The following is an 18,430-nucleotide window of genomic DNA, read 5'->3' on the forward strand; positions in this document are numbered from 1 at the left end:
TAAAATGATCTAGCTTGACAGACCTACCACATATCTGTGCACTTAAACGAAATTAAACAAACAAACACAGTGATACAGAATGGTACGCATGCACCAGATTGTCTGCTTAAGCACTGTTACGACCTCATTTTGGTATGGCTTGACTTCATGAGCTTACCTGAGTAATTCAACTTTAGTAACTAATTAACATAGTCCTCTCTGTACCCTTTTTTTTCCCTCAAGGATTTTCTGTTTTGAGTTATCTTTAAGATGAAAGGAAAACTAGGCTTGCTACTTTATTGGAACAAATATTTTTGTGCTGGCCAGCTTTTTGAACTAAATTCACAAGACTTGCTCCTTTTGCCAGAAGAGCTTGCAAGCTTTTTCACTCCTCAGTACTCAACAGCTCAACCATCCAAAATGCACAGAAAGCAGAGACAAGCTTTCTATAAACATCAAGATATTTTGGACCAGATCCTCATGATGCACATCTATATGCATAATGCATTCTCATCTTTGAAAGCCTGCCCACCAAATCTTTCTTCTGCAATGCTACTAAAAACCAGTTTTCAACAGTTCATATGTTTTAAGAATCAAAACAACACCTCTTTCCCCTCCTCTTCCCATAAGCGTAAGCACTGATCCTAAGTGAGGATCCTCAGGACCAGTCCTTCTACAACTGGCTTTTATGGCAAGGGCAATAATAAGCTGAGACTGTGCTACCAAGTTTTTCTGACGTAATTATGTTCAGTAGGAGTGTTAAAAATGACACCACCTAAAATTTACATGCAAAAACTACAGCATAGATGCAGCAATGCCAAAAGAAGGATGCTTTTTCAAATTATCTGCACTGCCTCCTCAACAAGCTAGGTGAGTAAAAAACCCTCCTCCTGTCAACGTCCAGCAGAGAGCTATGTTGGTGTAGTTGTTGCAGGGAAGATCCTTCTCGCATGGGAAAAGCTCAGTCTCTTTATTCATACGAAGAAACTTCATGGAAGTTCCCATATGGAACAACATTTGGATGAAACGGTTTTACAGATTTCATATTTTAACTGTTTCACCCGCCTTCCTTACTTCCCCTTGAAAAGGGGGTAAAGTGGACTCATTGTTCTTTCAAATAAGTAAAAAACTGGAGAAGAAAATGTTGATTCAAATTTCTATTTCCACACCAAAGAAAATTAGTCAGGCAACAAGCACAGAAAATATAAGCCCCAAAAGGATTTTTGTGAAGTTGTAAATGTAAGAGAGCTGAGATTTTCTATTCAAAGTACTTTGTAACATATACACAACAGATAAAAGTAATTGCTGTAACAATCACTAAATTTCAAGAACAGAAAAGATTACTTCAATCTGTTTGTATTTAAATGACAGATACAGAAATCTGATATCAGATTCTTAAAACTAGCTTAGATGAACCAACATAAGCAAAAGCAGATTTATATATGTTGGATAATGGCTTAAAAATACATTCTAAATTTTAAAAAAAGCAATTAAAAGGAAGCTGTCTAAAGCCCTCAAAAGCCACACAGCAGTTTCAGGTTCTTTTTCTCATCTTCCAGCATAATCTGTTCTTGCCCCCTTCAAGACTGAACTTCTACATTAAACCTCTCTCAATTGCTTCTCTGAAAGGGCAAGATTTCACCACCAATAAACAGAAGAAGTTTATGGAAATGCCAAATGGGACACAGTGTCTGGTTCTTAGCTTTTGCACTGCAGCTAAACATGGTTTAGATTTGTTAAGCCATTTTGAAAATACAAAGCCATAAATAATGTTCCACAAATCTATTTCAGATGTTTTAGTCAAGCTCATTCTCTGAACTCATATGCAATCAGATTAACTCCACAATGTTTAAACACTACATGAACTTTATAGAGAACACTAGACAGCAGTATTTCGGTATGTGGACTCAAACATATAAATGATGAGCACTCCTGAACCGAGTACTTTTAACTCCCAGGTTTCAAGGAGACTTTCTTAGTGTAATCAATTCTGCAGAAATGATTGCTCTGGGAAAAAAAAAAAAAGAAAAAAAAAAGAAAAAAAGAAGACTTACAGAGCAAATTTCTCAGACAGTATCAATTAAAATAGAAGTTAAGCAATGTATTTTTCTAACTGTTCAATGGAGGCAAACATAATTCCACTTTCATAATACTGAAATATACTGAATGCTTAGTATTGGATAAAGAGCTTCAATGAAGTGTAACACTACACAACTTAAGAGGCTTTCTTGTTCTTGCATTGATGGGTAGTCTATTCTTCAACCATCACATCTGAGTACATTGAAAACTTGCCTCAATCAAAAGCACTAGAAAAAGATCTTTGGTTATTGTTCACTGGTTTGTATTTTTGAAATGGCTGTACAAATATAAATCATGTTCTGCTGCCATGCATTAAAGCGACCACCAAAAGTCACCTTGTTCCAAAGAGCACTGTTTTCTAAATTTCCCATAGAAAGTAGATCCTTGCAGTAGACTGGCATAGAATAGCTTTATGTAAAAAAGGGATCAGAGTTTTAATGCAGAGATTCATGCCTGCCAGAATCTAACTAATCCTAATCTAATCCTAAATAAAGCAGTACATTCTTCATCACAAAATATTTCAATCACTACCCTACACTGTGCTAAAAATGGGAGTTTTTAAACAATGCAGATCATTTCCATTTATTTCCATGATTTGGTACCCGAGCTTTATTTTAAGACAGACTTTAGACAGTTCAATGATGAATCACTATTTTTGTCATAACTTACCTGTAATTAAATTAAAACATTCCACATAACTTGATTCACACAGAAGTTGTTCACCTACTACACTAAGTTTGTGTAGTGTAGAAACTACATAACCTTTGTAGGAAAAAAAGGTTGAAAGTTTTAAATATGTAATTGGAACCTTGGATACAAGGATCTGGTATTCTTTTACAGATGACATTTATCTTTTCTGCAATGAGAATACTAACATTTTTTCTGAATAATTGAAATTATAATATTAAAATAATTTCTATCCATTGTTTATTTCTACTTTAAACATTATTAACAAATAACACACGAAGACGTGATTCTTTTCCTGAATACATTTATTCCTATTTTCAATATTTTACATATTAATTTTCCCTACCTGTCCCGTTTTATAATGCCTTGCAAACTGGTTAACCACTCGATAGTCGTTTGCAAAGTACTCCATCAGAATTGAGGGAACTTCAGCAAAATCAGTAGGACATCTGGTTCCTAGAGGTAGAATAATAGTACCCATTAGCATTTGCTATTTTCATTAACACAAACAGTTAACTCTTCTCAAAAGGTTTTGCAACTTTCAGTTTGGACTTTTGGTGAACTTTAATGTTCTTTCATTTATTAAGTCAGTATTTTATTTCCATAGCATTATTGTATATATTGCCAGAAAAGCTTCATTATAATCCTACACATTTTACTATAAATCACAAAGTAAAAAAAAATATTTGAACAGCTGGGTGAGGCACCTTATAAAGCTCTGGATCACACCCTTTTTAAACTAAACCAGACTGCGGCCAAACTGGCCTTACATGAAACACCAAATCTATTTAAGTGTCCTAAACCTAAATCAAACTACAATGTAAATAAAACTCTGCCTTAATCCCATTCACAGTTACAATTTTTAGCTTCCATCTGTTTGCTGAGCTTACTTATGCTTTATATTAACCTTGCTTTATAATACCAAGTCATTCATCCAAGGAACACCCTTGCAGATTGAAGACATGTTCTAAGTAAGTGCAATGAGGTAATATCTTAGCAGTCAGTATTTTCAAAAAGCACTTTCCCAAAAACCTTATTTACTCTAATCTTTATCAGCACCTTCCACAATGGAAGTTATTAAGAAGTACAACACATCACCAAATCAAAGCTGCAGTTCTAATTTCTATATTAAAGTTAGGGATGTACAAAGTTATTGCTTTAATAATGGACCCACTGGGTCATTAACTCTATCTCTGTCTGCTAGAGACAATGTCAACATTCAAAACTAGTCTTGTATGGTTTTTGCTTCTACTATTCTTTCTTGAAGACTATTTTTTAAAATCACTCCTTTGACCTCACAAATCTTTCTCTAATTTTTAATTGGAATTCATAGTCTGTTTATACTCAATGTTTTCAGACCAATACCGCTCTTCAGTATAAATAGCATTTCCCACACTGTTTTTCACCTCCTAAATCGAGAGAAACTATATTCTCTCTCAGCCATCATTATCCGAAGGCAAGATAAAGTCTAAAAGACTATCCATTGTAGCTCTTCTCTGCACCTGCTTCAGTTTGAATTCACCTTCAGAGACACAAAACCACGCCCAAGCATTGCATGAGGTTTCACCAGTATCTTTCTTAATCATTCTAATACTTATTGCTTAGATACACCTCTGATGTAATTTCAGATCACATTTGCCCCTTTCACAGACACATTAGCTATTTGTAGTTCTGCATTAACACATAAAACTGTTCTTCTGTTCCTCCACCACTGTTGAAATATCCATTTGATAGCATAAATTCTCTTTGTACTCTTTAAATGCATGATCTGCACTGTGTAGTTCTGAATTGCATTTTACTTCTAACACTGCCGTATCCAGTCATTCAGTTCTTATACAATACCCCAATCCTTCTTTTATGCCATCACATTTCATTAGTAGAGTCTTTCTTTTTGTTGTTTGAAAATAATTTTTAAAAAGCCTAAAACAAGGCAGGTTCCAAGACAAATGCCTGCAGAATTACACTGATGTTCCCCTAGCCATTTATGCTTTCTCAGTGCTCCTTAATAAAGCGACAGAATTCTTTTAATAACCTTTGAAGAGACTCCTGAAAAACTACATTATCTGGAAGTCAGAAAGGTAAAAGGTTGGGCAGTTATCTGGGATAAGTTAGTCCTCCTGTAAAACCAATGCAGGTATTCTCTACTGCATGATAAACTAAAACGGAATACAAGCTAGGTTTTAAAAAATCTTATACACACGCATATGCATTAAACAATCAATAAATGCCTACAGTAAAATGACAGATTAACTTAAAAAGAAGCACATCTTAAGTCAAAAACGTACAGTAGTATCCAAGTTTTGGGCCCATTAGCAGCAGAATGGGTTCCTGAATATCTGGGAATGTTAATCAGAAAAGGGAGGCAGGGAAGAGTAGGAAAGATGTCAAATACTCAGTGCATCTCAACTAGAATGTCAAATTTTTTGTTCTCACAACAGCCTGTAGTCATCTTGTTTCCACACTTTGCCACCCTAGTGTCTCATGAGAGCAGACGGCCCCTAACAGACATCCCTGGGACGAGCCATTTGATTGTCACACATTCCAAACCCTAAAAAAAAAAAAAAAAAAAAAGTTCTCTGCAGAAACAAGGTTCTCTGCAGAAACAACACGACTGACCTTCGACGCTGCTTTTGCAATGCTAGATCTGGAGTGAAATCCCCTGGGATGCAGGACTGCCTGGAGCTAAGGCAACGCTGAAACCATACACAGAGCCTCATGGAAAGTCTGAGCCTCAAAATTAGCCGTTTCCTGCCCCTTCAAGACTTTGACATTCAGATGCATCAAATTCACAAGAGGAGAACCCCACCAAAGCAGTTACTTTGGACACAGAAGTACTCCTGGAGGTCAAGATGAGCAAGGCCATATGAGTAGAAGGCGTGCAGGAGAGCAGTTAACTGTCCCAAGGAGTATACAGAGCTTATACTGAAAGAGCATATACAGTGTTCATTTGTTTTAACCATGTCCAGTAGTGACATACTTACAAACAGCTCAGTGTATTTTAATTTTAAGTGGAAGACTTAAGAAAGAATATTTTGTCACTGGGTGCAAAGCATCTGTTGATAGCACATAACTCTACCATGGACTCCCCTTTGTATCATCAGCATAATATAAAAATCGTAAAACATTAAAAAAATCCTTCAGACAAGGGAGCTACAATTTCATCTGTTTGGCTGTGGGGTTTTTTTAGTAAGTAAATGTCTACTGCAAATGGGATTTCCAGTACACTATTATAGAAGAGGATATACCAAGCTGTCCGCAGATAAGAAAAGTAGCATGCCAAGCAGCTTTAGCCAGAACACGTCTTTGACCCATTTGCCACAACTGCAGAAGGCCACAGCAGCCTGCGAGCTGCCAGCCAATACACTCATTGCCACTGCTTGAGAAGAGGGACTAAATGAAAAAAGGCAATATTCCTTTTCTGTGCATCCACTAAGCTGTGATTGCATATTCATTCATGTTCATTTACGTATGATAAAAAGGCTTACCAGTTAATCCTGCCTGCAAATACTGTACGTTCGTAATTTATCAACTTTGTTTTAATCAGAATCAACTAGAAAAGGCCTGGCTTTACAGATTTTCCATATTGCCAGTGTATGCTCTTTGCAAGAACTAATTTACTAATTTTTCTTCATTCAATTTCCTAAATAATTTCCAACCCAGGATTCATTGTGCTTTTACACTAGGTAAAAGTTTAGCTCAATTTATTTTCAATCCTCCAACGATTCCATTATTATACACTCCACAGAAGGCAAACTTGCAAGAGTGGATACCACCACTAGAACAAAGATCAATAGTACAGAAAGAAGAGACACACATGCCTAATTTTTATTAGGAGAAGAAGAATACTCAAGTGTTGTTTGGTTGGGTTTTAGATAATATCTGGGGATCTGATATTGTATTTTCAAGTAATCAAAGACGTAGAAGTATCAATATGACTCAACCATTTCTGGTTCATCTTTTTTTTTTTTCTTGTTTTGTTTTTTTTCTTTTTTTTTTTTTTTTAACTTACTCCTTTCTTCTAGAAATTAAACATTTAACTAAAACAAACAAAAAAATCACTATTCTAACTTTCTTACCAGTGACGTGTTGGTACCGAGTTCTTCCCAGCATAGAATGCATAGCATGTCCCATTTCATGGAAGAGATTCTCCATCATGCCAGGACTTAGTAGCGTTGGTGCACCCCTTGTTGAATGGGGCAGGCTAAGCATAAGTACAACTACAGGCAGCTGGTACTCTCCATTTTCCCTTAGCCTGCCTCCACGAACGGTAAAGTGACAATCCTTTTCAAGATAAAAGCAAACATATGGACAGCCAATGTCATTATATCAATGATATTAAAACAATGATGAAATTATTAAATTAAACTATTAAATCAAACCTAAACATATACTCAATTACACAAGTTGAATTCAATGATCATTAACAGTGTTGTTCAATAGCAGCACGCTGTTTCTCCATCTTTATTATTTGCTTCATATTCATAAGGAAACTATGTTATTCCATAAAGAGACTGTGTTGCTTTTAGAAAATAAAGTTTAATTTTTTTTGTTTTAGAATTATCAAAACCTCTCAATTTTTCTAAAATATCACTAGCTCAAAGGAATTTCCTGATGTGCCAAATCCATAATTTATAAATTAATTTCTCTCCTCATTCTTCAGCAGTAACTTCTTTATAAAATATACTGCACAGCACTCCTAGTATATTGTGAAATATTAGCAAAACAGAGTAATATATTAAACTAATGTAGATTTAAAGTTTGTCCACTTACCACCTCACTAAAAGTGGTAATTTGCAGATGCTTCTACAGAGTGAAGTGTCTATTGTACTGCATCATATAGTTAATATACTAGCACTAGGCAGCATGAGCAAGTGAGCCACAAAAGTTGGAAGCATCTACAGTTTTAAGCAGAATTTTGAATAAAAATTAGTTGTCATTATGAGCTTTCACCTTTAGAGAGTACTAAAATTGCAGATTGTTTTTACTTGTAAATAGTAGGCCAGAAAACAGGTGTTTAAAAATCTACCATTTCTCTAAACAGATTTCTACGACATTTCATAGTGCCTGTCATTCTGTAGAACAAAGAGTCTGAGTTCAGCCTATCAGGTGATGTTTGTTTAATGAAAGGTTACTCACAAAAATATTTTACCTAAAACCACATTTGAAGTCACAGACTTTCCCTGTTTAAATTTAATTTATTTTAAATCGAGATAATTTTTACTAAACTTACATTGAACACAAATGGCCCTAACACTACAGTCATTACTCAAATAAAACCCACGCTGGAATCCAATCATAAATGTTACCTGATGTGGTTTATCAGGTCGCTGAAAGAAGTCACAATAGATGTATCCTAGCAAACCTTCAGTTTCATGAACAACAGCCTGAAGAAAAAAAAGTACCATTACCACAGTGAAAGCACTGATAAGATGTGTAAATTGAAGACATAGTATTCTAATCCAAAAATTTATAATGAATAAATGACAAATAAACCAGGAAAAATTAACGTAAAATCTGTTGGCAATTTCAGTTGGAAAAAAAATGTATAGAAGATTCACAACTTGTCCCTCAAACTACAGCCATTTCTGCATTTCACTCAAAACTAATTAGTCATACATTAGTATTAAAAGTAACACTGTCTGTAGCCCCTAAAAGATTTCTGAGAAGTCAAGAGTAACAGAAGCTGATTTACCATGGAAATAAAGAGTAAGGAGTAATTATAAAATGATCCACAGGACATAAAGAACAGCAGCTCTTGCTGGAGGCTGGAGGTGGAACAGCAGTGAAGAAGATCTGGCAGTAAATACATGAAGGGAAGACAACAGAGGAACCTGGGAACCTGATGAGTAAATTATTGCCCAAGTTTTTATTTCCACCCTCCCCTAAAAAGAGGGCAGAAAAATAAAGACATAAAAACCAATCTCAAAGTAAAGATGACATACAGAATGAAAACATGAGGCAAATAAACATGACTGCTCGAATACGCACCTACAGCATTCAGGTTGTCTACAGTCATCTACAAATTGAAACTAAAAAAACTAGCAGGGCTCATTCAGAAGGACGGCTTGAAAGGTACGACAATAATCTCTGAACAGAGAAACTGCTGCCAATTCAGGCACCCTTCACACAGAGACATATTATAAAGGCCATAAAATACCAAGCATGCAAAAGGCACTCAGAGAGAGTATACAGCCCTTGAAGTCTAACTTCAACTACAATTAGACAACTAGTGTGTGTTTTTGATAGGTACCCAAGTAATTTAAAAACAAAATCTGATTCATGGCTCAGAGGAACACACCATGTCGTCTAACTTTCCTTTGTCATTTCAGATGCTGGGAACAAGAATACTTACCAACTTTCGAACATCTTCAGACCAAACCTCTCCTCTCTGCGTCTGTTCAGCATAAAGGGAGATTCCTAGGAGCTGACTGAACAAAGAGTTCAAACCTTCCATGCATGCCCCAAGAGAGAAAAATGGACAGTACAAACCAGGATCAATGTTGTACCTAAGGAAAGACAAGAATCCCAAACCAGTCAGTTGAGCTACATAAACTACAGTCTTCACCTCCAAGTCATAGGATGTGACAAAATACACCAGATAAGCCTCAAGACCCTTACTGAGCATGTTTGGCTTTATTTTTCAAATAGTGAAACTAAGTCACAGACTAGTTATGGCATAGTGCTTCACAGTTACTCAATTTTTCTTATATTCAAATTCGGATACCAAATTCAGCAATGTTGACTATGATTTTCAGAGACGTGGCGAACACGTAGCTCAAATAGACCATGGCAACACCACGGGTGGCCAGGTTGTGGCTTTTGATCCACAAGAGGCCACTGGCACTCAAGTGCCACTCCCATGCCAAGGCCGCGCCGTGTGACTGATCAGAAAATGGAGCTGGCTTTGGCTGTCGTGTAAGCCAAATCCTCAGCTAGGGCAGGAAACCAACCAGTAAGCACTGCTGACTCTGCAGTCTTGTCTTTCGCTGGAGCAATAGAAACACCAAGGAGACACAATCACCTCCCACGCATGAATCACACCTCAAGCTCTGGGGACTCTCTGAACCATGTAGAAAGTATCTTACAGCCTTGAGCCACATGAAGATTTTGGTATGTGACATGGCCAAGCTTCCTGAGCCTAACATCAAACAACTAAGTATGTTCAAGACACTGTAGCACAGAAGACACATGTGGGGAGGAAGACACCATGCATCTGCATGCACACACATAAACTGAGAATGAACAAAAAGCAATTGTAAAAGTAGTTCAGAGATGTATGCAGCCTATACTGGAGCTCAAACTTCCTGAGACTCTGACCCTAAAAAATAAACAAACTACAAGTGTATCAAGCAAACAAATGCTTTGCAAACTTACATCTTCCACAAGCTGCTCAGGGCCACACAACTCTTTGGAGACAACAGCAAAATCAGAACTGGAATCTGCTTGTAGTTGTGCATGCACCCCAAATGGCAAAAATGTTCTTGCTCCCTCATTTCACATACAAAGTCCAAGTGTTAAGTTATTTATACCATTTTCTGGGGTCTCAGAGTAAAGACTGTTTAACTCTAGAGAATCACAGTCCCTCCCTTCTATCTTCTTTCGTCTTTCATGCCCTTGTGCTTTTGCTTCTTAACGACACAGTAGCTCGTCATTGAAATTTAAACACGCATCAGCTAGACTACAATAGCTGAACACCAAAGACGAGAACCATGCTATGTTAAGGCCTATGATCAAAAGGCTTAGTTAGAGACCAGCTGTGAAAGAGTCAGCTAGTCCCTATCCCTTACCTACCCTTCCTTCCCACTCGCACACACAAAAGAAAAGACCTAAAAACGAAGTCCAATGGTGATACTGCATTTGCCAATATGCTGCTTACAACTGCAGCTACAATTCACTACTCAGCTTCACTGCACTGTGATGCACAGCAGGGTGGGGTTACTTCTCTAAGCCACAGCACTAGTTCTTGAATACGTCAATGTATTTTGTTTTATTTTTCTAGTATCCTTTATATTACCTTTATCACATACTCTAGCAGCATTTTGCAACTACCATAGCAACATCTGTCAAAAATACAGGTATGCTCAGTTACAGGATTTTGCTTATTTTCACACTACAAATGCAAGAAGCTAAAGCCGATGCATTCCATTCTATTTTTAATTCTACCAGAACATTGAAAATAAAGCAGATTTTGCCTCTACCATACTGACATAACTTCTACAAGATGTGTGGCAACACTTAAATTATTACTCTGCATGCTACAATACACACATTTTCCTTCTTACTCAAAAAGTCTTTACACCAAAAGAACAAAAATAAGCATGATATAAATCACTTTAGATCAAGTTAGATAAAAAGACTGGAAGCAAGTCTCTAAAAGCAGAAGAGATGAGTTAATTTCCATGTAATAAGCCATAGAAATTTGGAGTACAAAAGACACTGCTTTACACCTGGAGCCCCCCAGAAGCACAGAATTACAGTGTATGTGTTGAATATCCTCAGATTTTTAAGACAGTAATTCCTAAGAGCTGCAGCTCCTTCAACAGTGGCACTCTTTGGAAAGCTGTAGTAGGTAAATCTCAGATGTCTCCAGATTTTTATAGTATCACCCTGTGATCACCTTCTGCTCAGATTGTTACGATGAAAACTTAAACCCACCACTAAGTGCTTCAAGTCCTCCCAATTCTGCTCTGAAGCTTTCCCTGCATGCAGACTACAAGACCTGTTAAAGTGATCCTCTTATTAAAAGGAAAAATAACACCTTTTAGCAGCAAGTCATAACAACCTCTGTAATAGTTTAGGACTGTTTTTTGTCACATCACTTTAAAATCTCATACCATCATCCTACATACTACTATGAATACTAAACTGAGTTTCCCATTTGTAATTCAAACAATTGCTTCTTTAACTAAGGGCTGACCATAAATGAGACGTTTGCTATAAAAGTACTGTCTCAATAGAAGTTTACTATAATGTGAAGCAGGATTTCTCCACATGCAGCCCTCCAAGCTGCGAAACGTGATTATCCTGATTTTTAAAATTACAACATTTATTTCAAAGTGAATTAAGGATGAAATAGTAGGCAATGATACTTGTCTTGTATAGCTAAAATATTACATGAAAAAAAGACAAAGTTATACATCACTTTTATTCCTAATTCAGCCTTGAGTAGTAACCTAGACCTAGATCTCCTCAGAGCCAACTCAGATGAGCAGCATTTATTAGTTCTGGCTCTGCCCCAACCGCACTCATCCCACATTGGTTTCTGCAGAGCCACTCAAATTTACGATACCTTGGTTTAGGTTCCAGAAAGGTTTATTAATCCAGGTGGAGCACAAGGCCCAGCTACAACACTATCTCAGAACCAGGGGAGTAATACAGACACGCCTAAGTGGTTTCACACAGAGGTTGCATGAGGGCTCTTTGCAGAGCTCATTTCAATCAGCTCTGCCAGAGCTATGCTGACCATGAGCAAAGCCCATCTAGTACCTTCACATCCTCCTCCCCCCGACATCCAATATCACCCAGGGTTTCCCTGCCATTTCCTCCCTGTCAACTGGGAGAAGCAAGCTGATTGTATGAGATATTTCAAGAAAGAACCCATATGATACAATACTACAAACACACACTTCAGTAAATCAAAATTTAACTCCACCAACAGCTCACAGTCACAGCAAACCATCAGATTTTCAGTTGCAGGAAATTAAAACATGTAACTCCTACCAGTGAGTTCAGCTTCAGGAAAAGATATGAGAATGGTAAGAAAGTCAAGAACAGCACCCTTGAAAACACTTCATGAAATTAAGCTACATTTACACAGCAAGCAAGAAAAATCAAGAGAAGTGTGACATCAAGAGAGACTAGACTGCTCAAAATTTTCTGAAGAGCAGAAATTTTTTCTGATGGACCAGCTAATCCTGGAAACCATTTCCAAGCACATGAAAGACAAGAAAGTCTTCAGGAGTAGTCAGCATGGATTCATCAAGGGCAAGTCATGCTTGACCAACCTGATAACCTTATATGATGAAACAACTGGCCTGGTAGACAAGGGGAGAGCAGTGCACATCATCTACCTGGACTTCAGTAAGGCCTTTGACACTGTCTCCCGTAAGATCCTCCAATGATGATCTCTCCTATGATGAAAGGCTGAGAGAGCTGGGACTGTTCAGCCTAGAGAAGAGAAGGCTCAGGGGGATCTTATTAATAAGTACCTGAAGGAAGGGTGCAAAGAGGACAGAGACAGGCTCTTGTCAGTGGTGCCCGGTGACAGGACCAGAGGCAATGGGCACAAACTGAAACACAGGAGGTTCCCTCTGAACATCAGCAAACACTTTTTCCCTGTGAGAGTGACTGAGCACTGGCACAGGTTGCCCCCAGAGGCTGTGGAGTCTCCCTACTTGGAGATATTTAAAAGCCATCTGGACACGGTCCTGGGCAGCGAGCTCTAGGTGGCCCTGTTGGAGCAGGGGGGTTGGACCAGATGACCTCCAGAGGTGCCTTCCAACCTCAACCATTCTGTGATTCTGCGAAGAGGTCATATGGAGGCTAGGACTAAGACCACACAGCTGCAAGTATGAGATTCCAGCTTTATCAGAGGACAATGTTTCATGCTAGCTGCAAAGGACTACCACACTCAGTTAAGTACTGGATTAACATGTGTTTGCTGGGGGGCAGAGGGGAAGAACTCTGAAACTACTTTATGTTTCGTTTCGTTTCTGTGAAAAATGCAGATACATACTAGCAGGAGAAAGCAGTGATATTTCTTCATGGAAAGAAGAGCTGACATTCACATATTACAGAGAGAAGATAAGTGCCTATTTCTTCCTCATTCTCAGCACTCCTTGAATGTGTGCATTGTCCCCATGAACTTACCCCATGATGAAGAGGATGGGGAGAAGGCTTTCTGATAGGTATTTTGTAATACAGTCAGTATCCCAAGCCGGGGGGGGGCACAAAATCCGTCTGTAATAGTTTTGTCTTTTGGAAAAGCACGGTACTTACCCACCCACACATGAAAACAGCAGTAACAGAGTATACTGCCTTAAGGCAGACTCCCCAGGGGAACTAGTCCCCTACCCTGGCTAATGTTTGAAGATGTCACAATCTGACATTTTGAGTACAATGATGTCCTGATTAAACAACCACTTTAATAATAACCACACAAAGTTAATGTCAGTCACTTCTGGTAGAACATTGTCAGGATCAAACCTTTCCCACATTTAATGAAAGATGTGTCTTAATACTCCTCTTGCCAATGGAAAATTAAAAAAAGTTTTGAAAACCAACATTTTTTATACATAAGGCCAAAAAAAAAAAAAAAAAAAAAAAGATGTTTCTAGTTCTGATCTCACTTATTTCTCCATTTCTGCCTTGCCTACTACTACACCAGTGTACAAACTAAGATCAAAGACGAAGATATTGTAAAATCTTCAAATAGCACTAGTGTCTTACGACACAAGACTGATATTAAATTACTTTTGGACAATCCTGACAGCAGTCAGTGGTGACTATTATACCTTAAGCTATTGTTTGTTTGTTTGCTACCCACTGCAATGTCATAGGAGTTACGAAGAAAGTGGTTAAAATATGATAATATAAAGCAATTTTCATAATCAGATGATAATAATCAATAACACGCTTCAAAATGAGTATCAGGTACTGAGAAAAAGCTACTGCTCCAGGAAGTGGATAGTACATCTTCAAAATCTTTCTCTAATACCAGTCTATACCCACTAAGCAGTAATCATTCCAGACACCAAAACAGAGATTTAATTCACAACTTTTGAATTCAGTCCTACCTCACACATGAGCTCTCTTTTCACAAATCAAGACCAACTATCATTGAAGAAAGCCTAACTCCAAACTTGCACTGATTCCAGGAAAACTTTCTCTTTGGCCTTATTTAGGAATAGGAATTAGCCAAAACCTCAGCTATCTGAAGCTGATGTCCTATAACCAAAAACTCAGTTCCTAGAATTATTATTAATAGGTGATCTTGCCTTTCAGTGGTAAGAGCAAGCATATGACTGACTCTTTTCTGAGCCCCCACCTTCAAGATTTAATGCTACTCACTGCAGAATGAAAGGTGTAACACTAGATAAGATTAGAGGACAATGGGGAAAAGGGAAGAAATTAATTTAAGACTTGAATCTTTCCCAGAAAAAGAATACTCAATGAGCAGAACAGGAAATCCTACAATCTCTCCTAGATCTGCAAAACTGAAGTCTGGCTGGAGGGTGTGGATGGAAAAGTATTTGGAAGAGTTTACAGACAAACTACATGTTCCCTTATTGAAGATTCTTGCTTGATTCCAGGCACTCAAATGGTAGCAGCCATTAGCAACTTCATCATTTCCAGATGACAGGAAAAAAGCATCTATTTGCTAGCAAATGATTACCCAACCTCAGTTATTCACAGCTTCATCACCTTAGTGAAACTGCAAGAACAAAACATTTCCCAGGCACAGTATTTCAGTGTTCAAATTCATGCTAAACTAAAACACTGTAGCACAATTTCTTGGCAGCAATGGGGACTCCAATTGTGACAGCAAGCCAAACTTCTCTTCCCTCAGTCCTTTGAATGAAATTTCTAATGCTGTTCAAGGGTCTCGGGTTGTATCTTCAAAACACTCTCTGACCCAGGCCAGATTATCTAAAAGACCACATAAAATTCCACGATGAAGACTTCTATCAATACACTCCTTTAGCACTTTAAACTGCCCTGTAACAAACATAGAGTTTGTCTGTGTAGGATGCAGAGCCTTTTTGAGGGCTGATCCAAGACTGTAAAATTAATTTCTCCTGAAGCTAAACGGGAAACTCAAAGTTCACCATCTTCTAGCCCAGGTGTATGGTGTTTCTTTGATCATTTTTTTCAAATGTGAAACCAAGTGTATTTGAAAATGCACACAAAAGCCTCCCAACAAAACCCAACCAAAACAAGGCATTCCACTGCACGTTACTTCTCTATTGACAGAATGAAAGGACAAAAACTTTAGTTAATGAATTAACTGATAGTGACTGACTCCATATAAAAAGGAGCAGAGTTTCCAAAGTACTACAGCTTAGCCTGCCTGTGAACTGCTCACTGGTCAGAGCAAAGCAATCTTCATAATCTACATGTTAATAACTGTTGATGACCCTACTGTGCATGTAATTATTTTTATTATACTACATGTTAAAGTAGCAGCCATTCTAAGAATCACTTTATGCACGATTTTCAAGCTGTTATCAACTGGGGGCTTGGACAGTTGTCTAGCTTTGGTCCTTCTATTTAAAACAAATAGTAAAAAATCCAAATAAAACTGCAAGAAGCAGCTGCTTTAATATGAGCACACTCTTTCTGGTCACTCTTTGGCAAGCTGCCTCTACATTTATTCAGCCAAGTTACAATTGTTATCTCCAACAGGAAATGCATTCAAGTATTTTTGGGAAAAGAAATCAGAAAGGAAGTTATTACGACCTGTACTGAACTATGCTAACAGGCATTCTGCTACCAGTAAAATTTCTGCTAATGGTTACTGCTACCAGCAAGAAAGGTTAATGTTCTGGAGACAGACAGCTAAAATCTGCATTGGAAACCAACTGGAGCTCCATTTGGCAACAACTGCAGAGAAGTGCCTGAAGTCAGGTTTTCTTGTATGCTGTAATTTGCAGCTTGCTTGGTGCACCAGCTGAGCAGACGGGCAGAATTCAATGGGGAGGATGATGCACATGGCATACTAACGTCACTAGCAGAACATTGTACTGCTGTCTCCAAAGCTGGCAAATACATGGAAACATGGTTACAGCACTTCCTAAGGAAGAAAAAAGGATTCAGGTCAGCTAAGCAAGCCAGGGCAAGAATCAAACATCCTGTCTGGATACCCTTTCACTTAAAATGTGAGTTCTGGGCCCCAGCAAGGTGATTCAGAGTGCTTCAAATAGGCACCTAGGATGCGTACGTCACCAGAGAAAGGCAGACACAATACAATGCCACTCTCAGGCTTAGCAAGGTACCAACTAGAGCTAACTAGCAGAAGTCTTGAGCTCAGCTATGAGCTCTTGTTCCTCTCTGGAACTTAGGCTTCCCTGACTGGACTGCATGTTGTATACCTGAACCCCAAGAGGATGAACAGCACAGCCTTTTCTATGGGAAGATGCCTTTGAAAATGCAGGCAAAGGAGATGGAAGAATGGTGGTCTGATGAATCACAACAGAACTTTGCAGAGAACTACATACTCCAGTCAAAAAGATTTCTTACTATAGAACCTTTCTTCTAAGGTACCTGAGGTCAAAAAACCAGGTACGGATTGATTTTTAATACTTGCAGTGCTACAAAAAGTTTTCCCAACTACCCTTGAACATGTAAATCTTCTTAAGCCCTTATGTGAAACTTAAGGATCTGAATGCACTTCTGGAAGAGTAGGAAAAGGAAATACCAAAATTTCTATCCGTTACAGACATACACACCAGAAAATATAATTATTAATCTAAAAGATGACTTCCTGAAATCAAGAAGGCATTTTTACATGACTAGATATTAAAAAAAAAAAAAAAAAAAAAAAAAAAGACTGCTTTTAGTTTAGATGTAGGAAATATCACATTACATTTACGTAAAAAAATGAAGGACACCAGTGTATAAATCTCACTCTGAACAAATCAGAAACAGCTTCTACAAATTATACATGAACTCATCTACAGTGGAAAAGAATATTTTTCTCTGTGCCAAACTTTGTTAGCTACTTTGACTTAAAAAAAAAAAAATCAAGAATTAAAAGTAGTCCTTTTTATTGTAATAATGAACCTTAAATTATGTTGTTGTTCCTGTAGAATTGCATAACTCATATGCTTAAATGTCTAAAACTGTGAAAGACTGAGAAGCACAAAATGAACAAAAGAAGTTTGTTCTGCTTTCATTTTGTCTTATAACATATTCCAATAACTCTGAACATCTGATGTCAAACACCAAAGCATTTGTATTTATAACAAAGCCCAGGAAAGAATGAAAATTTTCTTATGTACTTTATGTCGGAATGTGAGCTCAGAAACTTTACAAAAGGAAATCTCAGTACCCTCCTAAGGAAAGTAGAAATATCAAAGAAAACAGTAGTTTCTTTGATGTAAATTCCTGCTTTGTATTAGAGGATAAACTATGTTAAAAAATCCAGACACCTTACTTTTACAGCATGCAGCCCAGCACTACTTTTAAAAGAAGTAAGGTAGCCAAACCAATTTAAAAACCAATTTTAAAAAGAAGTTAACTGACACAACAAGATTTCGCTATTCTTCAAGAACAGCAGGCTTCAAACAAAAAGGCTGTGTCCTTGTGAAGAACAAAGATGTAGTATGTGATTATAAATAATTATTTCTAAGCTTGTATGACTTCACTGAGTCTAAATAAAATGCAGACTTCTAAAATCACTTTCATTTAAGTTGTATATTTGGAAGAAAACTAAGACTGGTTTGTGTAACATGACTTTCATCTATTCTATTAAGAATGCTTTTTATAAACTTTGACATTAGGGATATTTGAGTAAGAAGCACTGTTCTTCAGAACATGAGCATTCTTAACAACTGCAAATTAGCTGCTTGGCAAGAATTCTTATCAGCGGCTATTAAATGTAGTCCCTGATATATCCTGACTTTTTTTTTTTTTTTTTTGAGAAAAATTATTATCCTGTTGACGTCCACAAAAATATAGAACACTA

At 37.4% G+C, this 18,430-nt stretch overlaps 1 protein-coding gene across 4 annotated transcripts in view; it reads right to left on the reverse strand.

Annotated features, from left to right (window-relative positions):
* Positions 1 to 18,430, reverse strand: part of MIPEP (mitochondrial intermediate peptidase) — a 659,177-nt gene that overhangs the window by 617,218 nt on the left and 23,529 nt on the right. For all 4 annotated transcript variants that reach the window (XR_007767749.1, XR_007767750.1, XM_050911826.1 and 1 more), the window contains exons 11-14: positions 9,098 to 9,251; positions 8,052 to 8,129; positions 6,822 to 7,026; positions 3,092 to 3,201 (exon numbers count right to left, since the gene is read on the reverse strand). Coding sequence is in view for 2 of the 4 variants with exons in the window: in XM_050911826.1 (XP_050767783.1) it covers positions 3,092 to 3,201; positions 6,822 to 7,026; positions 8,052 to 8,129; positions 9,098 to 9,251 (547 nt within the window). In the remaining 2 variants the exon portion in view is untranslated. The remainder of the gene's footprint in view (positions 1 to 3,091; positions 3,202 to 6,821; positions 7,027 to 8,051; positions 8,130 to 9,097; positions 9,252 to 18,430) is intronic.

Source organism: Gymnogyps californianus, chromosome 1 (genome assembly GCF_018139145.2).
Source record: "Gymnogyps californianus isolate 813 chromosome 1, ASM1813914v2, whole genome shotgun sequence".
Taxonomy (NCBI): domain Eukaryota; kingdom Metazoa; phylum Chordata; class Aves; order Accipitriformes; family Cathartidae; genus Gymnogyps; species Gymnogyps californianus.